We start from the raw sequence: 26,156 nt of genomic DNA on the forward strand, positions 1-26,156 counted from the left end.
CTTTGGGTTTAGGACAAGGACGAGGACCTCCTCTTCCCTCCCAGTGCTCCTCCACTACCTTGGGGAAACCTCTTTTCAGCTTTTCAGCTTTCTCTGTCCCCCTCCTGCTATTCATCCCACTCCTCCCCTCTCCCCCTTGCCCCACAGACTGAGCAGGGGAGCAGCCCTCACTCCCTCTCGCATCCTTCATTGCAAACACACTGCCTTCCTGGCCCACCCTTGCTGGCCCTACTCCTGCCCGGAGGAGACAGCAGTGGAGCCAACACGGGGCTCCTGAGGCCCCACACCTGCGGCGGTGTAGGACTGCAGGGGAAGGAGGCCAGCGGAAGGCAGGTGCACCGCGCATTCACTGGCAAATCCTGCACGGATGATGCAGGGTGTCAGGCAGCGTGTGCAGAGGACTTCTTCCATCCTGGATCAACTATTTCCTGCACGTGAATACATGCAAGTGTGGCATCTAGCTAAGGGATCTCTGAACAAAATGCATGAGAAGCTAGGAGCGGTGCCCCTGGGGAGGAACTGAGAGGCCAGGAAGGAGACTTTATTTACATCCTTTTGAACTGTTACTGTGCCAATGTATTTTCAATATACATTGAATATTCAGTATTTGATCATTTCAATGTAGACTTAAATACAATTTATATTAGAAACAAAAAACAAAAAGGAAGAGAATGGGGTCTGGGTCAGATGAAAAGCCTCTCCCCTGCAGCTTACCAACCCTGTTAAAAAACAAACAGACCTCATCTCAAAGGTATCTGTATGTTCTGTGTCTCTCCTTATTGATCTTTTCCCTCAACCCTCAGCATCCATGATCAATGAAACTTATTGGTCATTCTATTCTAGTGTATTGTATTCTAGTATATTGTATTGGGTCCTTTTTCTATCCTCTAAAAAATGTATTTTATCTCCGACTGCTCTTCTTTGCAGACACGCAGAGTTTCAGCCACCCTTCCTGTTAAATGGCCCACATGCTCCCCCAGGATAGTGGTTCAGGTGATAAATTCTGGGGCCAAAAAGGCTTGGCCTCAACCCCAGCTTTGCCTCTGATGGCTGCCCAGCCTTGCTTAGCCAACCCTTCCAAGCCTCGCTCTCTGGTTCCTATGCTGGGGGAGCAGTTCCCACCTCCTAAAGCCGGAGCTGGGCTGATGACGGAGCCTGGATGGGGCACTGAGCCTGGGGTCTGCCCTTGCAGGACAGCGACTATGAACACCCAGACGAGCACTCAGACTCAGAGATGTACGTGCTGCCCGCTGAGGAGACCGGGGACGACAGTTACGAGCCACCGCCCGGCGAGCAGGAGACAAGAACCGTCCACCCAGCCCTGCCCTTCGCCAGGGGCGAGTACATAGGTGAGGCAGACCCCCAGACCCTGGGCGCTCAGCCTGCCAGGCAGGGGAATGGAGGCAAGCGGGCTGGCAGGACAGTGGGCGCCTCCCACTCTCACCACCCCACACCGGTCATCTGGTCACTCAGAAACCACGGTGCCCCAAATGGAAAACTTGCCCATTCAGGGGGGAAAAGTCCTCTTCCTAAATCGCCAATGTTGAAAACAGGTAAAAGATAAAAGGAGCACACCCTGATGACTATTTCCACCACCCCCGCCAACTCCAGATAGTCCCATGAGAAATCAACCCTGAGATCAGTCCTGCTTCTTTTTGGTCTTGTTACACATAAGGCTCTGGAATTTCTCTTGAGGTTTCTGTACAGAACAAGGGTGATCTTCAAGGATCCCAGTATCTGCTGTTGCCCCTCCTTCCTCCTGCCCATCCCCTCACAGGCAGGTCACACACTGAGCGTAGACTGTGGCTTTTTAACGGGGGGCTTAGGGTGAGGGTAAGGAGCTCTAAGTCTGGAATTAGCTGTAGGTTAATGGGCACAGCTCCGATGGAGCCTCCAGGCCTGAGTGTGGTTTGTTTTTTGTTTTTTGTTTTTTAAGATTTTTATTTTTTTAAATTTATTTGACAGACAGAGATCACAAGTAGGCAGAGAGGCAGGCAGAGAGAGAGGAAGGGAAGCAGGCTGCCTGCTGAGCAGAGAGCCCGATGCGGGGCTCGATCCCAGGACCCTGAGATCATGACCTGAGCCGAAGGCAGAGGCTTTAACCCACTGAGTCACCCAGGCGCCCCCTGAGTGTGGTTTTTAATGTCCCCCAAGGAGAAGCCTGTGTTCTGGGTAATGAAGCTCAACAAGGGTGGGCAGTGGGAGTGGGGAGCGTGTCCGTGATGATGAGGGTGATGCTAGCATGTGTACCATGTCCCTATGTGCAAAGGGCTCCATGTCCGTTATCATTGTCATTAACTGCCTCCTTACAGGGCACCAAGCATGGCCCCTTGCTTCATGCCACAATTAACCTACTGAGCACCTACTGTGTGCCAGAGCTATGCTGATCCCTGAGCATTCAGCAGCAAGCAAGACAGACATACTCCCAGAGTTTTATAGTTACAGTAGTGGCCTACTGCACACTCTCAGGAATCTTATGGAAGAGGTATTCATCCTCGCTTTACAAAGGAAGAAAGTGAGGTTAGGAAGAGTGAAATAATGGGGCCCAGCACTTGCAAGTGGCAGGGTGAGGACGCATGCTGGGCTTCTCAGCCCCCAACATCCATGCTTTCACCTCTCCACCTCGCACGCCGCCCACCATATTTGTGACCTTGTTCAAGAATTACAGCCCTGGGAAGGAAGCGGCTGCAGTGGGCCCATGTTATAGGCTAGGAAACCACCATCAGGGTGGCGTGGCAGCTCATTCAAGGCCATGCTCTTCAAAGCCTGTCTTCTGTGTTTTGCGGCTTCTGATGGGCTTCTATCTTACATTAAAAAATCCCATTAAACTCCAGGAGCTGCCAGTAAAACTAGAAAACCTGACAGAGTTATGGGCACAGCAAAGCAGATGCCATAGACCTAAGCATAGCTCCAGCACCCAGAAAGAGGCTTCCGAGGAGGCATCCAACGGGAAGTGAACCACACACTTTCAGGAGGCAGGAGCGGCCCCACGGGGAGAACAGGTGGGGATGTGGCAGGCGGCAGCAGGTGCAAGAAGCTAAGGATGGCGGGGGGAGTCGTGTGGAAGCCAGTGTGAGCACCTAGGCTGTTCCCAGGATGGGGACATGCCAGGTTACTCCTATGCCTCCTGCAATGTGTCAGTCTGAGTCTGTGCTCAGATTCCACTGCACGGACTCCCTGTCGTCTCGCCCCACCCCCCACCCCATGTCACATCCGTATATTGGTCCTGTTTCTTAGGCATCCACTTTCCCAGATGCACCGCTCACCCCACCCCGCCCTCACTGCTTTCTTCCTACTCCCTACCAAACTCCTCTAAGGTGGATATTATCCTCCCCACTTTAAAAACGAGGAATATGAGTCCTGGAGAGGCTGAGCCACAAATAACCAGCCCAAACAAGTGCAACCAGTGAGAGGCAGAGCAGGGGACCCAACTCAGGGCCATTTGGCTTGGAAGCCTGCACTCGTTCCCTGAAACCTGCTCAGGACACAGTTCCCAACAAGGGGTAACTCATGGGCTCTCCATGATCTGAGGGAAATCATTGAGGGGAAGAACATGGAGGTTCACTCAGATGAGTAGTTGCAACTCTGAAGACACCTTAGAATAACCTGGGAAACTTTGAGACCTATAGTGCCAGGACCCACCCCACAAGTTCAAGCTAGTATGTCCGGGGTGGGGCCTGGGCCTTGGCATTTTCTTATAAAGTTCCCTGGGTGGTTCTAACATGTAAGGAGGATTGAGAGTCCATCCCTGCCCGTAAGTGTTCATAGAGCAGAGTGAAGCTTCGAGGAGCACACCCTCTGAGGCCACTCTGCTGCCATGGGCATCCATCCACTCTGCTGGGCAGCATGCTGGGCGGTCGGCGCTCCTGAGCCAGTGGGTCTCCATCACTCCCCTGGGAGGATGTTTTTGATGAGGACATTCTTTCGGTTTTTATAATGTAAGTCAACGGGCAGCTGATTTTTTTGCCCGAATGTCATTTTATACTTTTAAGGAATGCCCAAATTAATCATTGGTGACTACAGAGATGCCACGGGTGGTTTTATACTTTGGCCCAGGGAATGATCCAGAGTCTCTTTCATCTTACATTTTGTGGTTGTTCCTTTTAAGACAATCGGTCAAGCCAGCGGCAGTCTCCACCCTTCAGCAAGACACTTCCCAGTAAACCCGACTGGCCTTCAGCAAAAGCAAGAGCCAGAGTGACCTCCACTCTGCCGGCGCTGACTTCTCTTCAGAAACCTCAAGTCCCACCCAAACCCAAAGAACTTGAGGATGAGGTAAGGTCAATCTATCCCAAAGGCTTCCCAGTCCAAGGGGAAAGCAGGATGCAGGGGGGAGAGGGAAGGGGCCGGAGAAAGGGGGAGGAGAGATGGCAGGGGCCCAGGTGGTCTGGCCGCCTCCTCCATGTCCCTCTCTCTGCCCAAGACTAACCACCTACCCCTCTAACTCTGCACTGGTAAACAGAAAGGAGGTTTTTCTCTCTAAGAAGGCATATATGGCCTTATTTTAAGCATTTTCATTTCCAGAGGGCATGGGTAATACCAGTGCTGGATCTGTGCGCCTCTTATTAGCCTCCCTCTCTCTCCTTGGTTTCCTGTGAACCTTCTCGTTCCTCCGTAAGGGATTTCCCCATCCTTATACTCCTTTTCTGCCTTGCTTTCTTTCCTCCACCTTCTTTTCTCTCCACTTCACATTTCTCCTGCGAGATGCAGAGATGGGTGGTGGGACAAATATGGAGACCCCTAGTGGTAGGGAGGCCCTGCGCAGCCTGTGGAGGAGCCTGGCCCATCACTTCCCTTTGGCATCTCTTACTTCTCACTCCCTTTTCCCTCAGCCCCTGCTCTCCAGGGACCCACCCGAGCCGACTGTCCTGGACTCCACTCTGGGTTTATCTCGTCATCTCCCCTCTGTCAGCACCCGTGTTTTATGGGTCTCATTCCCTGTGGAATAGCTCCTGTTTGAAAAGGCACCGATAAACTCAGACTGTTGTAGGAAAGCCGGAGAAGGCCTAATACCTAGTACCTTACTTGCATTTTAAATAAGGACAAAGGCAAGCCCTCAAACTTAGCCATTAGAACAAGCCTACAAGTATAATGGTCTCAGAATTAAAATAACAATAAAGGCAACTCCCTTTTTTTTTTTCTTTTTAAGATTTTATTTACTTGAGGAAAGGAGAATGAGAGGATCATATGAGAAGGGGGAGGCTCAGAGTGAGAAGCAGACTCCCCGCTGAGCAGGGAGCCCAAATACAAGACCTGATCCTGGGACTCCAGGATCATGACCCAAGCCTGAGGCAGCCACCCAATCAACTGAGCCACCCAAGTGCCCAATAAAGGCAACTCTTAAACCATCCCTGGACATAATCTTACAGCAGCTTTTGAAGAAATAACTTGTGGGGTTGATTTTTTGTTTTGGTTTTTTTCTAAGATTTTATTTGTTTGTGTGAGAGAGAGAGAGCACAAGAGGGGGACGGAAGGGCAGAGGGAGAGGGAAAAGCAGGCTCTCTGCTGAGCATGGAGCCAGACATGGGGCTCTATCCCAGGACCCCAGGATCATGACCTGAGCTGAGGGCAGACTCTTCTTTTTTTTTTTTTTTTTATTTGATTTTATTTCTTTTCAGTGTTCCAGAATTCATTGTTTATGCACCACATCCAGTGCCCCATGCAATACGTGCCCTCCATAATACCCACCACCAGACTCACCCAACCCCCAACCCCCCCTCAAAACCCTGTTTGTTTCTCAGTGCCTGCAGTCTCTCAGGTTTGTCTCCCCCTCCAATTTCCCCCAACTTCCTTCTCCTCTCCATCTCCCCATGTCCTCCATCTTATTCCTTATGCTCCACAAGTAAGTGAAACCATATGATAATTGACCCTCTCCGCTTGACTTATTTCACTCAGCATAATCTCTTCCAGTCCCGTCCATGTTGATACAAAAGTTAGGTATTCATCCTTTCTGATGGAGACATAATACTCCATAGTGTATATGGGCCATATCTTCTTTATCTGTTTGCCCGTTGAAGGGCATCTTGGTTCTTTCCACAGTTTTGGCGACTGTGGCCATTGCTGCTATGCACATTGGGGTACAGATGGCCCTTCTTTTCACTACATCAGTATCTTTGGGGTAAATACCCAGTAGTGCAATTGCAGGGTCATAGGGAAGCTCTATTTTTAATTTCTTAAGGAATCTCCATACTGTTTTCCAAAGTGGCTGCGCCAGCTTGCATTCCCACCAACAGTGTAAGAGGGTTCCCCTTTCTCCACACCCTCTCCAACACATGTTGTTTCCTGTCTTGTTAATTTTGGCCATTCTAACTGGTGTAAGGAGGTATCAATGTGGTTTTCATTTGAATCTCCCTGATGGCTAATGATGATGAATATTTTTTCATGTGTCTGTTAGCCTTTTGTGTGTCATCTTTGGAGAAGTGCCTGTTCACATCTTCTGCCTCTTAACCTGCTGAACCACCCAGGTGCCCCAGAAATAACTTGTTTCTAAATGCCAAAGGTGATAAAACCTATAGTATATAAACATGTTGTAAAATGACCCACATTTCCACCTTCATATAATTTGTAGGCCAGCAGGAGATGGAAAAAAGAAATTTTAAATGAGATAGAGGGAGCGTTTAGGCCCAAAATCCCACTTTGACTCTTACTAGCTGTGTGACTTTGGGCAAGCCAGATAACCTCTCTGAGCCTCAGTTTTTAATCTCTTCAGGTTATTTTAAGGATTTAGTAAGAGAACATATATATATAACACTAAATACAGTGCCTCATACACGGAAGATTTGGTGTGTCATATGTTCCTTCCTAGCATATTCTAGATTCTTTACAAAATCCCATTTTCTAGTTGCTCCTGAAAACAGAAAGCCTGGCAACACAGGGCCATCATGGCCTCAAAGCAGCTGAGCCTCATGGCAACCCTCCAGCTTAGTTGTGAATCCCTGACCTTTATTTGCTCTGGTCATAGTCCCCACCACTCATATGAGACATGCACAAAGCCTTCCTCTGCATTTGTCCCCAAGGCTGTTCCCTGCCTGCCTCCGTAAGCAGTTTCCGGTATGACTTCTACTCTAGTGGTAGTTTAAGTCAGAAAGTCAGCTGACAGAAAAAGGATCGTTGGCCAGTCCTCTCTGTCTGTCTGAGAGGTGATGCTGACCTTTTGGGGTGAGAAGGGGCTGGCAGGAAGAAGCTGAGCAGGAAAAAGCACATGGGGACCGGCTGTTAGGGGCTTTCTGTGAATTCTTTCAGCATTTGGCAAATCTGTATGAAGTTATAAATTCAGACAGAATACAAATGAATACAGTGCGTTATATAAGGCTCTCCATTTCTGTGAAGAGTTAAGAGTGGACCCCCATGGGGAGAGGCAGAGTTTTGCTAATAGCAGCCTTGTGGAGGTGGCTCAGGCAAGTCTGTACCAGTGGGGAAAGGAGAAGTATGGAGGAGGCTGCATTCTGGAATGGGCAGATGGACAGTCAAGATAAGAAAGAGGTTAAAAAAGAAAAAAAAAAAATAGGCCAACATCAAGATCTTGCAGAACCATTAGATAGGAAAAGAAGAAGTCAAGACAAGCATAAATAACTAAAAATATTTAGCTCTGCTGTACAGGTTCCAGGAAAAGTATGGGGGTATAGACTAACCAGAGACTTGGGGAGGGAGCAACACTTAAGAGGAAGGAGCATCTGTGCTGTAGGGACAAGTATGGTGGGCACTTGATGAGTACTAGGAATCAACTGGTATTCTGAGGATTTGTGTTTATCCCATTAAGCCCTCCCAAGAACCCTATGAAATAGGTACTGTCATTCCCATTTTACAGATAAGGAAATGGTACAGATGAGGTGCAAAGGGGTTGAAAACTTATCCACTGTCACAGAGGCCAGGTTTGGAGGTAAAGAAAGAGATGAGAAATAAGAATTAAATGAGGAGAGGCTAGAAATAAGATAGAAAGAGAAGAGGAAGGCAGGAAGGTCCTAGAATGTAGTGGCTGAGAGTGTGGATCCTTGAACTGATTCTTGAACCCCAGCTCTACTGAAGATGTGAGCAAGCTACTCCACTTCTCTGTGCCTTGGGTTCTTCAAGATTCTTCATCTTAATATGGAGCTGACAGTAGCACGTACTTTATTGGGTTGTTGTAAGGACTGAGTGAAATAATACATGGGAAGTACTCAGGTGAGCATTTGCCAATAAGTGCTCAATAAATGTTTGGGTTCTGTTTCTCTAGAATCCACCTGGCCTACCCACCAAGATGAGTTGCAAGAACCGCATTTGGGATCTGATTATTTCCTTTGCTTCCTAGCAATATAAAATCACTTCCTCCCCCAATTTATGGTCAACTGATTATTGACAAAGTTGCCATGACTATTCAGTGGGGAGAGAATCATTTTTAAACAGATTGTGCCAGGGTAACTGTATATCCACATGCAAAAACGTGAAGGTGTGCCCCTCTCCCACCAAAGACAAAAACTAGCCAAAAATAGATCCTAGATCTAAATGTAAGAGCTAAAACTATAACATTCTTAGAAGAGAACAAACGTATAAATCTCTGTGACCTTGTATTAGACAGGGGTGTTTTAGATACGGAACCAAGGAACAACAGTAGTTGTTGTTAAAAAGTAATTAAAATGGGGGGCATCTGGGTGGTTCAGTAGGTTAATTCTCTGCCTTCGGCTCTGGTCGTGATCTCAGGGTTGTGGGATCAAGCCCCATATCGGACTCTCTGCTCAGCGGGGAGCCTGCTTCCCCCTCTCTCTCTCTGCCTGCCTCTCTGCCTACTTGTGATCTTTGTCTATCAAATAAATAAATAAAATCTTTTTTAAAAAAATGTAGTTAAAATGGGCTTCACAATATCAAACATTTTTTGCTGCAAGTGACACCCCCAAAGATGTAAGAAGACAACCTGCAGAATGGGAGAAAAGTTTCGCAAATTATATATCTGATAAGAGGTTTCTATCTAGAGCATGAAAGAATTCTTCCAACCTAATAATAAAAAAGACAACCCAATTAAAAGTGGGCGGAGAAGTCAAATAGACTTTTTTCTAAAGAAAATATAAGGAGGCCCAAGAAGCGCACAAAAACATGCTTAACATCATCAACCAGCAGGGAAATGCAAATCAAAACCATACTTAGACACCACTTCCTGTCTGAGGATAGTGATATTCAAAAGACAGACAATAACAGGTGTCAGTGAGGATGTGGAGAAATTGGAGCCCTCATACGCTCCTGGTAGGAATGGAAGAGGGAGCAGACACTTTGGAACGACAGTTTGGCTGTTCCTCAGACTTAAAGGGAAGCTACCATGTGACCCAGCAATTCCACCACGACGTATATTCCCAAGAGAGATTTACATCTACACAAAAACATGTACCTGAATGTCCCTGGCACCATTATTCATAATAGCCCCAAAGTGAGAACAACCCGAATGTCTACCACCTGATGAACAGACCAAGAAAACGCGGTACATTCATAGACGGGGAATGTTGTTTGTCCACACTAGTGAATGACATACCGACATGCTCTGTGGTTGAACTTGAAATTACTATGCTAGATGAAAGAAGTCACTGTGTATTATGTGATTCCATTTCTATGCAACACCCAGATTGGGCAAATCTTAGAGACAGAGAAGATTAGTGGTTGACTAGGCTGGGGAAGGGGTAGATGAGGAGTGACTCAAGGTACTGGGCTCCTTTTGGGGGCAATAAAAATGTTCTAAACTTAGACTGTGGTGATGCTTGCACACTCTGAGAGTACACCAGACCCACTAAATTATACACTTCACATGGGAATTTAATTGTGTCTTAATTCAATCTCAAAAAAGGTATTTTAGGGGCGCCTGGGTGGCTCAGTGGGTTAAAGCCTCTGCCTTCGGCTCGGGTCGTGATCCCCGGGTCCTGGGATCGAGCCCCGCATCGGGCTCTCTGCTCAGCGGGGAGCCTGCTTCCTCCTCTCTCTCTCTGCTTGCCTCTCTGCCTACTTGTGATCTCTGTCTGTCAAATAAATAAATAAAATCTTTAAAAAAAAAAAAAAGGTATTTTAAAAAACCACTCCTTGGGCCACCTGGGTGGCTCAGTCAGTTTAGCACCTGCTTTCAGCTCAGGTCATGATCTCGGGCTCCTGGGATCAGCCCTACATCAGGCTCCCTGCTCAGCAGAGTCTGCTTCTCCCTCTGCCTTCTGCCCTCCCTGCTTGTGTGCTGTGTGTATGTGTGTGTGTGTATCTAATAAATAAATAAAATCTTTAAAAAACAAAACAAAATACTCCTTTCCAGCTGTAAGCCGGGATTGGACAGCTTCCTCCTCATTCACATCTGTACTTTTCCAGGTTGATTATGTGGTCCCTGTGGACGATGAAGATGAGAACTACATTCACCCCACAGAAGACAGTTCACTCCCAGCTGAAAAAGGCAAGAGTTTGTAGTTTTAAGCATCTGAACACTGTAGCAGTTGAGGGAGGGGCACAGAAGACTATTGGGTAGGGGAGGGGACGCACAAATTCCCCCCCCGCCCCCCCAACCCACCACCTTCACGGTGGAGGCATCTGACCCATCCCTGACAGACCCATCTCATTCACACCGTTCTTCCTCCACCCCCTCCCGTGCTCTAATACTACCATCTCAAGTTCCGAAAGCATCTAGGTTCTTATTTAACTGTTCTCACTTAGGAGAGATTTCCTTTAAAACTTAATCGTCACAGAGCCAGAGGCCACCATGTTGGCCTCAAAACTATGGCACAGGAACAATGTCCACAGAGGGCAGAAGATGTGAGAGAGCGAAAGACGCTCTGTGTCCTGACAATGGAATTGTAATGCTATCTCAGGCGAAGGGAGACATTTTGTTGGTAAGCCCTTCGTGGAATAACAAATGGAATGACAAATGATTTCTGAAAGCTGGTGCCACGTACCCTCAGACTGGGAGTGGAGCAGGGCAATTTCACTCCGGATGGAGTTACTGTGGAGAAAGGACACCTCTTTGAGTGGCATTACTCATCTCACAGACCGGACTCTGAAGCAGTCATACTCTGTTTTCACTCTGCCAATTAGTGGCAGCCCTCTCCCGCCTCCCCAGAAAGCACCAGCAGCTTCGAGACCCACCTGAACTCCTTTGTCACCCATCACCATGAAACCATAAGTAGACATTACATTGTTCCTCGCTCCAAAACCCCAGAAAATGCAAGAGAAGTGCTGTGTGTTGCATGTGGCAGGGGAGGTGGGAATTTGGTCCCACTGCTATTGGTTCCATACGCTTCTCTTGATGAAGAAAACAAAACCTCTTTCATCTCCTAGACCACCGGTTTGGCTGCCAAAATTGCAAGCCAGTGTTCACTTTAACAAAATCCCTATCACAAAATAATTTTATTATCCCTTCAATCATTAATATGTTTGTTCTAAAGATGTTTCTTCTGAGAAGTCTTTTTTCATGGCTTATCTATTTATTAAGTGTATTTCCCACTCTTTATAAATTTCCTGGTCCCGTCATTGCCACGATGCATTTTTCCCTAAGTGTGAATCTTCCACAATGAACTGTATCTACGATTGTTATATGTATGTATATGTTTGTGTGTTTAAGCTCCCATGGTGAATAGATCTATCAAGCCAAATAACTCCTCAAAGCCAGCCTCTCCTCCAGGGACAGCTTCAGGTAAAGTACACGCATGATTTGGTGAAATGATTACGTTTGGGGACTTGGTTTTTCAATCTTTTCCAAATAAGATAAACAACTCAAATCAAATATTAAGAAATAATCACTTGTCTTTCTGAACTTCTTAATACATTGTGACAGAAAGTCTTGTCCTCCTCCATTGTCTGGTGGTCCCTATGTTGAAGGGCCCCTGCCCACCCCCACTTAGCTCTCTGTGAGCTAAGTCCTGGTTTTCCTGCTACCTCACTGGGCATTTTGCTGGATTCCCTTCCTTTTCCCCTGTGCTGACTGAGGGTGTCTATACCGCTTGGTCCTCAGCCCTCCGCTCTTCTTTCAGAATAGTGTGGTGGTGAAGAGCTTGAGTTCTGGAGCAGACAGACCTGGGTTGGAATCCCAGTGCTCCCAGTTGCCAGGTGTGCCACGTTGGGCCTGTCCTTTGCCTCTCCACTCTTCAGATTTTCTCCTCTGTACATGGAGATAAGAGTCCCTGCCCTGTGACAGGAGAATTCTGGAATTGTGCATGGGAGAGCTTTCATGCAGTGCCTGGCACAGCAGGTGCCGGGAAAAGAATATTATCTTCCATGTCCTTGGGCTTCATCCGTTCTTCCGGTTTCACTTGTCTAAGCCAATAACTCTCTGGTGTCCAACTTTGACCTGATTTCTCTTCTGAATAACTTGACATTCCCATGGCCTCAGGCTCAGTGCATTCATGGCACCCCTCCCCATGGAGCAGGCCTAGTCCTCTGTGCCTGTCAGCCAGTAGGCCATGTATCTGAGGGCCTGTGTTCTTCCCAAAGCCTCTTCTATGTCTTTTCCCTGAATCTGCTCTTCCATTTTAGTTGCCACCACCCTAGTCTAGGCTTCCCCTACGTTGTCACTTCACACCCCCTATCGAGAGTCCACTAACCATACCCTTGCCTCTAGGCTTTCTCCTCCACCACTAAGATGAACACCTCCAAACGTTGCCAGTTTTATTCCATTTCAAAGTTAGTTTTTACCATGTCACCCAAACCATGCACAACTTGTGGTTCCTAGCTGTCTGCTGTACAGATTGGCAGCCCCAAGGCCAAGGCCTTTGATACTGAGTAGTACCAACACCCCACCCTGTTCCAGCATGGGGGGAGCAGGGCCTCCTTTCCAGACTTCCTTTGTTCTTCCCCCACTGGGCCCATATCTATCCCACACACACACACACACACACACACACACAGTCCTTTCCCTCCCCGCGCTGAAGGCTGAATACAGATATTGGGAGACTGAGTTCTGCTTCAAAGGACATTCTCCTTGAGAGAAAATGAAAGAAAATTATTTTCTTTATAGGCCACAGACTCATTTCTGGAGCAATTGTTCGCCTTCCTCACAAGTTCCTGTCTTATTTATTCTCTTCCCCCGAAACCCACAAGCTCTTTATGTATAGGGAGAAGAGGTCAGAGCCACCTTATTCAGCTCATCTTAACTTCTGGAAACACATGTCAGCACAACAACTTAAAAGGTCATGGCAAAGTTGCTTTGGTCCCAGCTGGAGTGGTGACGCCTAACTCCTGATAACTCAGGAGAAGGGTTGTTGTGACCAGAACAGAAAACCTTTCCCTGAAACATACATGAAGGCCTAAGCCCTCCTTCAGAATGATAGCTCAGTAATCTCTGGTGTCTGCCTCTTCTTACTTTACAAGGACTTCTTCCTAAACACACCCGCTACTCCAAACAGCCGTACATCATGGGTTGTGTTTTTTGGTCTTTGTTTATGTTCTCACTTTTATGACACCAAACCCTACCCATCCTCAAGGCCCAGCTTGAGGTGCTCCCTCTTAGAAACCTCTTGTGGTTTCTACAGCCCTCAGAGAGCTCTCCTTGGCTCTGAGTCTCCTCTCATCTACACTCAGCCCATACCTATTCTCTGATTATGCTAGGTCCCAGTCTAATCTCCTTAAATATATTAGAAGCTCCTTGAAGATATTGCCTTAAATCTCTCGTGCTCAGGAGCCCTTTCCTGACCTCACATAGGGGGAGATCCCCATGGTGTAGTACCCTGTATACCTTGCACTGCCCCCCTTTAACTCTAATCTCCCCTGAGATCTCTGCCTGTGGTTCCTATAAGACCCTCAGCTCCACATCTTGCTCAGAGCTGTGTTTCCAGGGCCTAGACAGGACCTGGATCAGAGTGGGTGCTGAAATGGTGGGTTAGTCAGTCAGTTGCAAGTGAATGAGTCCCCCAGTACAGTCTGTGTTTAAGGAATCACATGGCACCATCATGAGGGCATTAGCTCATTGGATTTACTATTCATTGATTTTCTGTTAACCTAGCATAGCTGTATTTTAATGCTAGAGTCATCAGAAGAAACCAAACCTGAACTAGGAAATAACTTCTTGGTTATGTGATTGTTGGATACAGATGGGAGGATGTACAGGAGGAGGGAAGAAGTGAGATAATTTGGAAGGGACAAACCTGAACAGTTAGAATGAGTTTCTGAGTGTGCCATTTTCAGAGATGATTTTGATAAAAGGAATAATTGGACAACTTGCCTGTGTCTTTGCATAACCATCCATTAGCCTTTAAAGACTCAGACAGTGCCTAGATAGACACAAAAGTGCTAAGGCTTCTGATCGGTGTGTCTGTCGGAGCAGCACACCATGGTACTGGCCTCTGGTTCATGGATGTGGCTTTGGCTCCTTGACGGCTCCTGAGGTGCGCTCACATGGAGAAGAAAGTGGCACCTGGGCCTTGGAGGGGAGGGAATTAAGCTGAGTAAACATAAGAATCTCACTCCTAAGGTGATAGCTCTTCGAACCATTTTTTGAATCCTTTGTTTGGCATGACTTGATTCATGACCAGTCTGGCGGAGGGCCCGGGACACATCCCAGGGGACAGTTGTGTCTTCCTTTCCACCTAGAGCTTTACCCTAACTCAGGGTGTCTCGACCTCTGCACAGCTGGCCTTTGGGGCTAGATGGTTCTTTGTCGTCCCGGCTCCTGTGCCCTTACAATGTTTAGCAGCACCCTTGGCTTCCCCTGCCCCCCAGATGCCAATACCGACCCCTCCCCAGCAGCAGTGATAAGCAGAGATGTCTCCAGACTTTGCCAGATGTCCCCTGGGGTGGTGGGGGAGGGGAGGGGCCAGTACAAAATACTCCCAGTTAAGAACCGCTGGTCTAAACAAACTGAAAAGATTAAAGAGTTTTGGTCATTTATCTCTAAGTGTGATTTGGAAGAAAGTTGTGCAGCCCCTGGCTGATTTATTTGTAGCTTTTGTCAGAAGAGTATAGACAGGGCAGGCATTTCTGAACTTCCTTTAAGGAGGTAGCATTTAAAAAGTGTTTTCTCTCCTTATTTCCTAAAACAGGGGAGGAGTTTGGGAATTTACAATTCCCTGCTAATATGCATGTTGAATTTTACCTATAAGCCGAATTGTTCTGAAGCGGTTAAATTAAATCTCTATTCGGTAAGAGCTCACACGGTCCCTGAGAGGAAGGGACGCTCCAGCTGGTGTGCAAGCCCCACTAATAATAATAGAGTTTCTAGAACAGCTAGAGGAGAGTGAAATCCCAAGGGCTTCCTGTGCCAGCATTGAGATTGTTAAGGATAAGGAAACTCACCAACATTGTATGTAAAACTGAGGAGAGGGTGATCCATAAAATATATGTGGTAGAAGGAAATACAAAGAGTAGGCCATCTTTCTAGTTGAGAAACTTGGGTAAGCACCAGCTGTGCAAACATTAGCATCATTTTTTGCTCAGTACAATTAAAACAAAGCTGATTTTTCTCTTTTATTATGCTTTTGGACACATCTCCCTTTATCACATGCTCAATTTCTCCCTCAGAGTATTCTGGCCAAGAATTTGGCTTTGCCAGAAAGCAAGGATCCTGGTCACAAAGAGGGGACCAGGTTGTCCTACCCCAGTCATGCCACTGGGTCTAACTTCTGGCCCAGAGCAGCAGAGACGGTCACCAGCCTATGAGATAAGAGAGTCATTCTCCATCTTTCCATGGGCAGCCACAAAAGCACCTCTCTGTTTCACTAATCTTTACCCACATAAAGTGGAAACAACAATTGAACCTGACCTGCCAGATCACACCCCACAGTAACATTAGGAGGCACTGGCTGGAGAGGAAGTGTCCACCTGGCTTTCAGCTCAGCCAGCCTTGCTCCTCAACCCCAGCCCTGCCACTTAACCTCTCTGAGCCTCCATTCCTTCCACGGGATGTTAGGTGATGCTTTGAGATGGCACATTCAAAGTACCCAGCACAGAGCCCGGCACCTGGAGACACAGTGGTTGTTGATAACAAGATGCTAAAACAGAAATAGTGATAATCCCATTTACCGAGATGCTTTATGGGTTATAATTTACATATCGTAAAGCAAACTCATTTTACATGTATAATGCAGTATTTTTTTTAAAGATTTTATTTATTTATTTGTCAGAGAGAGAGAGAGAGCACTGGCAGACGGAGGCAGAGGGAGAAGCAGGCTCCCTGCCGAGCAAGGAGCCTGATGTGGGACTCGATCCCAGGATGCTGGGATCATGACCTGAGCCGAAGGCAGCTGCTTAACCAACTGAGCCATCCAGGCATCCCATATAATGCAGTATTTTTTATAAATCATTACATTTACAGAGTTTTTTCACCATCACTACAATCCAGTTTTAGAAAATTTCCATCCCCACCCCAACTCCAAAAGATCCTTTGTGCCTGTTTTTGGTGAATGTTCTTCCACCCGCAGCCCCAGGCAACCACTGATCTGCTTCTTGTTGCTATAGATTTGCCTTTTCTGGACACCTCATATAGATGGAGGCATACAGTATCAAGCCTTCTCCATCTGGCTCCTTTCACTTAGCATAATGTGTTTTTGTTTTGTTTTTTTAAGATTTTATTTATTTACTTGAGAGAGAGAGAGAGAGCGCATGAGAGGGGAGAGGGTCAGAGGGAGAAGCAGACTCCCTGCTGAGCAGGAAGCCCAACGCAGGACTCTATCCTGGCACTCTAGGATCATGACCTGAGCTGAAGGCAATTGCTTAACCAACTGAGCCACCCAGGCGCCCTCACTTAGCATAATGTTTTTAACCTCAAATACTTTCAGTCCCTTTCCAGTGATATTAGCTTATTTTGTCTAATTCTTTACATTTTCAAAGTTCTCCTGTTGTCTTACAACAGTAACTCTGAGTTAGGCGAAGTAGATGGTTGTGTCCCCATTTCACAGAGAGGGTTCAGTGGCTTGTAAGAGGCCACCCAGCCAGTGTGGTGGCAAAGAAATACCTAGAACCTCGTCTTCCTGTTGAGAAACCATGGGTTTTCCACCTGTGCTTGGATTACTTTCTCAGAGTAGAGCGGCATGCTGCCCCCCCCACCCTGCCCCCGATCGCAGAAGTGATTTATGGGCAAGGAAGGGGGAAGGAACATGGTGGCAGACTGAAGATATGAAGGGAAGGGAAGCTTAGGAGAGAAGCCAGGCAGTAAATATGAGAACAACAACGTACCCAGGCCAGATGAGCCCATAGCATTGAAAAAGAGGGAAAACCCCTGGGAGGAAATTCTGACTTAGGCCTTCTTTCTACTTCCTTATTTTTCAGACAAGGGTGGGTTTTTTCCCCCTTCCCTGAAATCTTACATCAAAATCTGTGAGTAGCCAAGGGTATTTTAATAGGGTCAATCAGGTGTTAAGAATGTGAAGGACAGCACCCGTTTGGTCCACTGGCTGATGAAACACAGCTGGACGCACACTCCTGATGACGTTTCCATTTATCCGCACGTGAAATATTAAAAATTCCTAATATCGTCTCTTTTTCAAAATGTTTCTAAAATGTTTTCCAAAGTCACATCAAGGTCAGGTAACATCTAGGTGTGAGTCCTGTGGAGGGGCGTTCCTTCACGGGGCGCTGTGGAGGCGACACGGCACGCTCTTGGCTGTTCTTCGGACTTATAAGCATCGCCAGAAATCAGCCCCGTATAAGAACTGAATGTAGAAGGCGAGTGGATGGGCCCTGAGTGAAGGCCTCAAGGCCTCTCTCTGGTAGAGTACAGGAAAATGAGCTTTATGACTCAATTTTTACTGTTCTTGAGGCCCTTCTCTTTTGTTTGGGACAGGTGGTCCCGTCAGATGCGGTGGCATGTCGTGTGCATGTCCTCGGGTTATAAATCCTGAAGGGCAGAGGCTTCTGCTCCCCCACCTCTCCCACAACCCCTAACACAGTGCTCTTCACAAACCAGGTTCTCAGAAATTCTTAGTAACTGATTATTTCCTCCATGCTCACCTATATGTGCTTTATCTTGCAAACTAAAATAAGACATACTGAGCTCAGGTCCAGCCTCTGTTTACAGAGTATCCCCTGTAGGTCCAACAGGAATCGTGGACTTAGAAATGTAGTAGGTTCTTAATACAATGTATATTCAGTTTGATATAATTCAATAATGAGCTTTTGGCTCACGGAGCTATAATGTCCAGGCAGGTGAGCATCAGCCTGAGGAGGCAGGCAGGAGACGCTGAGGGGAGCTGGCATCATGTCTGGCTCTCCCCCTCAAGGCCTGCTCTGTCCCAGCTGTGAAGCTCTGCCAGCCTCTCGGTTTCTCCCTCGTGATTGTCTGCTTTCTATCTTAGGTAGCCAGGGGGGAAGTGAGCTAGTGAACAAGGCCCTCTGGGTCCCTTCTTTGACTTGGAAGATGAGATTTGGGCAGTAGCTTGTCATTTGTCTCAGTCTGCCTATCTGTGCAATGGGCCGAGGCTGAGAATTCAGAGGTGAATGAACAGCCTCTGGCCGTGAGGTTAGGTGCATAGACTGTAAGTCAGTGTGATTATGCAAAAGCAGTGCCTGAAGGCAAGGTGGGAGTGGTGGGTCTGTGTCTCTCCCTCTCAGGCACCACTGGTGTGCACATTGGTGCAGCATACACAGATGCAAGTGTGTGCTCTTGGCTTCTCCAGTAGGAACCCTGTGGACCTTTTACTGAACTTGCAGAATCAGGGGGGCTCCACACTTGTCCCATGGGGGAAAAGAGAAAGTCATTTAGAAGTGTTAAGCTGGGGTCCCTAATTCACACCCTGGTTCCAAGCTTATAAATTAACATTATTTAAATATGTCATCACCTTGGCCTACGGATTTTCCCCAATAGCATCAATATAACCACCTAGACATGCTTAACTGAAAGCAACCAAAAATGTGCCTGTATTTCTGAGCTTCTCGGGAAGGCCACCCTCACTGTGACCATCGGCCCCGCGTACAGGAGCTGAGGACTGACCTGTGTGTATGTTTGTGCAGGTCGTAACAGTGGGGCCTGGGACGTGAAGTCACCTTCTCCTGCTGCACCATCCCCGCTGCCCAGGGCTGGGTGAGTACTGGCTGTGCAGGGTCAGCCCTGTGAGGTGTGAGTGGGTGGTCCCCACTCCTGTCGTGGGCAGGCCTGCGTGGAATCCACCAAGGGGTCCTGCCTGAGAACCTGGGGGGGGGGGGCAGCAGGTGCTTTTCCGCTATTTCCACCCAGAAGAGCACACCTGCCCAAGCTCAGATACGCTTGCACCTCATGCCACAGCAGGTGTGTTCCTAAAGTGTGGAAATGAAGCCTGCTATCCTGTTCTCCTCCACCACCACCCTGGCTTAAGGTGGACGAGGGAGTCCCCTGCTGAAATTAAGACTAGCAGTCTTTCCTCCCCTAAATTGTTAGTTAAATCTTAAGTTCCGTCGCGCAGAAGCTCCAGCACCTGAATAATTTTGAGACCCACGAGCAGGTTTCATCTTTACTTTCTCCTCCTCCACTTCTCTTTCAAGTAGTTAATGATCTGTAAACAAACACACATACACCCACAACATGCACCTGATGGTTTGATCCAAGCCACACAGCTGAGCTTCCTTTCCAAGGTGAAATAAGAGAACTGTTCTTTCTCATTGAATTTAAAAGAGCTTTGTAAACTGTTAGGCGATACAATAAGTTAATATCACAAACAGTGACCCATAATTTTATATGGATTCAATAGGATATTTTAAAAGCACACTTAAATATGTGCAAAGCCAGCCTGCATGATTATTATCTTGATTCTGCTTCTGCATAAAGCAAAGACATTTTTTAAAGATTTATTGATTTATTTTAGAGAGAGAGTGTGTGTCATGGGGCGGGACAGAGAAAGAGAAACTTAAGCAGACTCCACAGTGGGCTTGGAGCCCGAGGCAGGGCTTGATCTCACAACCCTGAGACCATGACCAAGATCACAACTCTGAGATCACGACCTGAGCCAAAAGCAAAAGTTGGACGCTGAGCCGGCTAAGCCATCCAGATAGCCCAAAGCAAAGACGTTCTTAAGTTAAAGGGTTTATTAACCAAAAGTTCTCGTTGGCTCAGTTTTATTACTTTAGGCAAGTTACTTAATCTCTCTGAGCCTCAGTTCCCTAATCTCTGAAACATAACGATAATATCCATTTTTAGAGGTCACTGTGAGGTTTAAATAACAGATGAAAAGCCTAACCCTGTGCCGGGCGCTTAGGAATTATTAGTGTTCTTCCCCCAGTCTTTCAGCTCTCAGCCAAAAACAAAGCAAGTGAGAGAGAGAGAGAAGGTGAGAGAGTCTTTAAAAAAATACAGAAAAGAAGCATATACCATTAAAAGATTACAGTCTCAACCAGAACCAAGACAAACCGAAGTTAGCTCAGAAAACCCCTTCAGGACTGCAGATCCCAGTGGTTTTCACACTTGTGCTGGCCTTGGATTTCTCTGTTCGGGATGAAACCCTGGGCAGATGTCTAGTAGAGAACAGTCACTTGAGGCAGGGCAACAGTCGGCAGGAAGGGTGCTGGGGACTGCCTCCCCTGCTGGGCCGTCCTGTCTCCACCGGCGGCCCCAGGCATTAGCCTGAGGGGCCTGCTGGAGGCTCGGAGGGCTCTGCCTACGCCTTGGAAAATACTGATGCTAGTCTTCATTTTATAGACAAGGAAACTTAAAGCTCCAACAAGCTTCCCTTGTCAAAGAGGCCTGAGGTCACAGAGTAATCGGCAGCAGAACTGGAAGAAGAATTCAGTTTTCTGGCTCCCTGACAACTCTCACTCTTGTTTACCCCAGTTAACTCCTTGCCTTCTGCCAGTGGACTCTTATCTGCAGCTAGGAGGGTCATGGCTAGATCCTGTTTCCCTCCCCCTCTGCCCTTCAAGGACCGTCTTCCAACACACTTGTACCACGTTCATGACACTAGTTTAAATTCAAGAGTAAAATGATATGGAGTCAGCTCTGCTTTATCTCTATTATGTTTTAACAAAGCCCATCTTTTTATCCCCCCAGGAAAAAACCAGCTACACCGCTGAAGACAGTAAGTTCATTTTGCATTTAAATGTGTTTTATATTTCCTGCAATGCTGATGCTTATTCCCTTATTTAAAGTTGACAATGCTTCCAGCTAAGGTGAACGCAGCGATTCTAGCAAGTGAATTTGCCGCCCAGACAGTCCAGAGAGAAATTATGCATTCTTGGTTAGCCGGGGAAGGTGCTGCATGGGGGGGCGCTCATCCTCACTTGACCCAGTGTGGCTTCTCGGAGTGTGAGCCGCAGATCCAAGGTGGAAGCCAGGCTCCCTACCTCCCCTGACATCTGCCTTCCCTGCTTTCCATCTGCTGGCCTGGGAGCTAACGGTGCCTGCCTGCTTTCCATCTGCCGGCCTGGGAGCTAATGGTGTATCAGGCGCACATAGGCCTGCTAAACTCAGATTCCGGCTGGAGTGCGGGGAACCTGGGCCAGCCCACTGTTTGAGGAAGCCCACCTTGACCTAGTACCTACCCCCTAGCCTGACATTTACAGTCACTTAGCAAGCACCGAGGGGCAGCCTGAAGACCAAAGACCAAAGACCGACGGGCCAGCAGCTACCACGGGTCACAGTTTCCATCAACCCTGTTGACAGAGCAGGGAAGTCCCTACACCAGGACAACACTGATCCTTCCATGACCTACTTCTAGTCCACTCTCACATAATGCAAATGTTGGGCGGAGAGCTGTGTGGGTTTTGTTGTTGTTGTTCTTGTGATTGAAAGAATAGCTATGCATCAAAGAAATGTCCTCCTAAATATTTATCTTATTAATATTGCTTTGACATTCATTTCTACTTTCGACTGTATGGAATATCCTTGCCTTTTTTTTTTTTTTAAATAGGTTCCAGTTGCCTCTCCACAGAATGCCTCAAGTGTTTGTGAAGGTAAATCTGTATTATCCTGAAGGATGAGTATGTTCTCTTAAAGTTATTTGAATTAAGGATTTGTGCATAAGTGTATTTGTAAATTGTTTTCACTATAAGGCAATTGTATATATGAAACTCAGAAACTCGAAACAAAATGGCCTTTACTTTGCAATGAGTAGTAAGGACATGAGCTTTCAGCCCAGTGTCTGTGGGGCAAAGCTATAGTCTACATGCCCCAAACCTGCCTGTTTGTAGCCGTACAACTTTCCAGAAACAGTGCCATGGTCATAGATATGAAGCCTTATTCAGAGCTATACACGGATCTTAGAACTAATAGCTTAGTTAAGGTAATACAATTTTTAAAAATTTATTTGAAGAAGTTCTTTTGCTAAGTTTTTAAAAATAATGATTTCTGAATTCAAATATATGTTTTAGTACACCTTCAAATGTTTTCCTTTGTCCTATCATAGCCTAAAAATCTTACATGTACTTTTAATTAGAATTTTCCCATATTAAAAAAAAATACTTGTATTTGATAAATACTCGAGGGGAAGAAAAAACAGGAAGAAGTAAGAATTACCCATATTTTCAACACTTAAAACACTATATAGAAGTGTGAGTCCTGAACCCATCTAATTCACAACTGAAACTACCCAGTGTTAAAGCCGAGTGAGTGTTCTCCCCATTTCCTGAGTTCTCGTGGGCACATCTCCATAAAATGTCCTGGTTTCTCTGATGATGGATGGCGGACATGTCCTGAATGTGTCCTACAACTCGCCTGTCTGCTTTAACTGCTCCACTTGGGGGGTTTTTTACATCTGTTTCCCCCATCTTTTTTCCTCCAGGATATTTCTAAGGTATCCCCCCCTTGCTGCTGTCTTCCTTCCTTTCTTCTGCCTGTCCTTTGAGGCTTCTGCCTTGCTGTCCTTAGAGTCTCCCATGCCTGCTGAGCGTGGAGCTCGAGTAATAGTGGAGTCTTAGAGTGAGCGTCTGTAGGAAGTAAGCTCGACCCTGTGCAGATTCTATTGGCTTCGGGGGCCTTTGAAAACCAGCAGAGAAATGAGCTCCTGGCATGCCCCATGCAGCTCCGGTGTCCTTGTTGCCAAAGGGCTCGTAGGGCAAGCGCTTGGCATGCCATCTGTTTTGTGACTTGTTTCAAGAACAGAGACAACCATTATCCAAACCCAGTGTGGGTAAGCAGGCTCTTCTCACCTAGGAAGGAGGGAAGGAGAGAAGGATGAAAGGACGGATGGACAGAAGGAAGGAAGGGACAAGGAAGGAGGGGAGGAAGAAGCCTCCAGGACTGGAGAAGCAAAGCGGGGTGATCAAATCTCAGCAGGCTGTGGAAACCAAGTGTGTTTACTGTTTGTCCTTCTGAAATTACCAAGCTGTAAAGTCATGAACAAAAAATCTCACATGGCTGCTCAGAGTAACTTGCCGTAGACTTAAAATATCCTTCAGGGATGCAAGGCTTCTGAATATCGCTGCATTACAAGAAACCCCGAAGTCTATCTTACCATTTTTTTGAATCTTTGAGTTCATACTACATGTATTCCTTTTGGGTTCCTGTAATGGAAGACTGTAATTTTTCAAAATGAGTAGATTATTTGCAAACTCTGATATTTTGCCTCTTATCAGTAAAAATTGCTGGGATGTTGTAACACCTGTTGGGGGGAACATTGGCATGGTTTGAACTGGTTCGTCTTTGGCTGCTGCCTATACTCACACGCTTAAAGGTCCGCCCCGTAGGCTCAGTCCCCATGGATATTGCCAGAGAAGGGGAAGGTGTGTTTGTAACACTGTTGGGTAAGGGTCCTCATCCTAATCATGCAAACCCATCACCGGACAGACAGGTGCATAAACAGAAGGCGTCCTGGTGAAAGACATGTTCATGGGAAGACAGCAGACCAAATCCGGTTCTTCTCAGTTGATGTTGCTGGGTTTGGACATGGAGACGAACATTTCAATCTAGCCTAATATGAGCATTTTCTTAATGCAGAAAGGCCTATACCTGCTGAACGCCATCGAACATCTAGTCACAGACAAGAAAATATGCAGTCATCAGTGTTTCCTCCTCCCCAGAAGTAAGAATCCTTTCCTTTAAAAATAAGCTTCCCTAAACACCTGTATTGTCACACTGCATAGTGACGTTTGCTTGTGGGGCTTGGTAAAGACCTGACATTTCACTGCATTGCAATTTAACTTAATTTACATTCAATTAATTAACATAGAGTATCTTATTAGTATCAGTATTGTTAGTATCAGAGGTCAGTGACTCATCAGTTGTGTATACACCCAGTGCTCATTAAATTTTAAAAAGCGTCAAATAGGAAAAAAACTTTAAAGGAACTACTTAGACGCTTTGAAAGAACTGCTTAGACCTAATATTTGAGTTAACTATTGGCCTTAACTAAAATCGAACAGTTTAATCAAGTCTCTTCCTTTTATAAAACCAAAGGGGACAGTTTTACTTACTTTGAAGGTTTTGATGCCTTTTCATATCTTTAGATGTTTTACTGGTCATTTGTGTTGACTCCTTTGTGATGCCTCTGCTCCAAGCATCTTCAGTGCAAGCAAAGCGTCACACTTACTCATCTTGTGCTTTGCCCTTTAACTAATCTAAAAATCTTCCTTTCAGACATATCCATCACAAACCCGTACCCCTGCCAAGTAAGTACAGTGAAGCCACGGAAAGCACTATTGGGTGGTGGGTAAGGCTGGATCCGTGTGTCTGAGCAACATGTCCAGCTGGAGGATGCTCGTTTCTCTCTGGTTTGTTTCCTCTTCTGTCAAATGGAGCCAGGAATATTGATTTCATGGTTATTTTCAAAAGTAAATAAATTTGAGGTAATTTTTACTTTCTTCTTTTTTAGTATTGATTGAATATTTCACTGTTCATTCTGGTCACCTTTAACATTTAATTTTTTAATAAAAGCAGTACAACTGTTTTCAAAATAAGAAGATTAAGTACCTGGTACAGTGCTTTGAATATAGAAGGTCTTCAGTAAATGATAGCTATTTAAGTCAGTGCTCAAGTCATGCTAAGGGGTCCACCGGTCCTGCACATCGGGGGCCTTCCTTACCTGCAGGCTGACTCTATCCCTTGTTCTCTACTTTTCCCTCCACAGTCCAAACACAGTGACCTCCTGTCTGTCCCTCAGATATTCTAGGCCCTTGCGTGTTGCTATTCCTCTGACCTGGAACATTCTTTCCTGAGATAGCCACATGCCTCCTCCCTCCCTTCCTGCAGATTTTACCCAAGTGTCACCTCAGTGACCAGCCTATTTAAACATACTGCTTGTCCAAGGCTAGTCCCCAGTCCCTTCCCTGCTTATTTTTCTCCAGTACTTACGACTCTGTAATATTGTATATATATTTACTTATGTCTTTATTGTCTATTTCACTCCATTAAAATTTAAACTCCAGGAGTGCAGGGCATTTTGCTGTTTTGTTTGACTGTGACTGCTGTATATCTGTCCCTAGTGTTTTGATCCATGGCAGGCATGCAATGATGAATGAATGAATGAATGCCGTTAAGTTTTCTCTCTATTTCATGTGTCTCCACTTATAGACTCTAAACTCCTTGAGGAAGTTTATGCCATAAGGCAGCAGTTCTCAAATGTTTTGTTCTCAGGACCATGTTAACACTCTTAAAATCATTGCAGACCCAAAGAACTTTGGTTCACTTGTTTCTATTAATATTTAATGTATTAATTAAAAGCAGGCAATTAAAACATATTTATTAATCAATTTTTAATTAAAACCTTTATTTTTTCATTTAAAAATATTGAACTCATTACATGTTAACATAACTAACGTATTTTTTATGAAAATGACTGTATTTTCCAAACAAAAACACTTTATTGGGAAGAGTGGCCTTGTCTTACATTTTTTTAAATCTCTTTAATATCTAGAGTAACAGAGATGGATGGATTCTCATATCTGTTTCTATATTCAAGCTGTTGCAATGTCTTCATGGCTGAAGTATAGGAAGAAAATGGGGCTTCACAGAGATACGGATTTGGAAAAGACCTCACAACCTCCCTGGGAGAATCCCAGGGATCTGAGGGCCCCAGACCATGCTTTGAGAACCACTGCTATTAGGGATTTTTTTGGCGTGTGTGTGATTTTTCAGTGCACGTGTCCCTTGCAGCACCAAGCACAGTGTTAAAGTATAGGCATACCAACTGCTCAAGATACAGTGAAGACCCACTGATTTTTCAAATCCCTTACAGGATTTCCAGAAGGGGGAAGCTCAGCTGTGGATGGCCTACTTTCCTCTAACCCCCATTTGTCAGAACAGGTATGAATGAACTCTTATGGTTATCATTAAACTGCAGGAAAGGGAGTGTCCTCTGATACCTTCTGACGAGCAGTTTGGGGTGAAGCTTGAGGACAGA

At 46.1% G+C, this 26,156-nt stretch overlaps 1 protein-coding gene across 4 annotated transcripts in view; it reads left to right on the top strand.

Moving 5' to 3' along the window:
- Positions 1-26,156, top strand: part of BLNK (B cell linker) — a 111,323-nt gene that overhangs the window by 76,402 nt on the left and 8,765 nt on the right. For all 4 annotated transcript variants that reach the window (XM_080823285.1, XM_080823284.1, XM_080823282.1 and 1 more), the window contains 10 exons: positions 1,193-1,349; positions 4,109-4,275; positions 10,309-10,390; positions 11,552-11,623; positions 18,868-18,937; positions 20,873-20,900; positions 21,732-21,774; positions 23,756-23,840; positions 24,395-24,426; positions 25,992-26,059. In XM_080823285.1, coding sequence (XP_080679411.1) covers positions 1,193-1,349; positions 4,109-4,275; positions 10,309-10,390; positions 11,552-11,623; positions 18,868-18,937; positions 20,873-20,900; positions 21,732-21,774; positions 23,756-23,840; positions 24,395-24,426; positions 25,992-26,059 — 804 coding nt within the window. The remainder of the gene's footprint in view (positions 1-1,192; positions 1,350-4,108; positions 4,276-10,308; positions 10,391-11,551; positions 11,624-18,867; positions 18,938-20,872; positions 20,901-21,731; positions 21,775-23,755; positions 23,841-24,394; positions 24,427-25,991; positions 26,060-26,156) is intronic.

The sequence above is a fragment of the Martes martes genome (genome assembly GCF_963455335.1).
Source record: "Martes martes genome assembly, chromosome: 14".
In the NCBI taxonomy this organism is placed as follows: Eukaryota; Metazoa; Chordata; class Mammalia; order Carnivora; family Mustelidae; genus Martes; species Martes martes.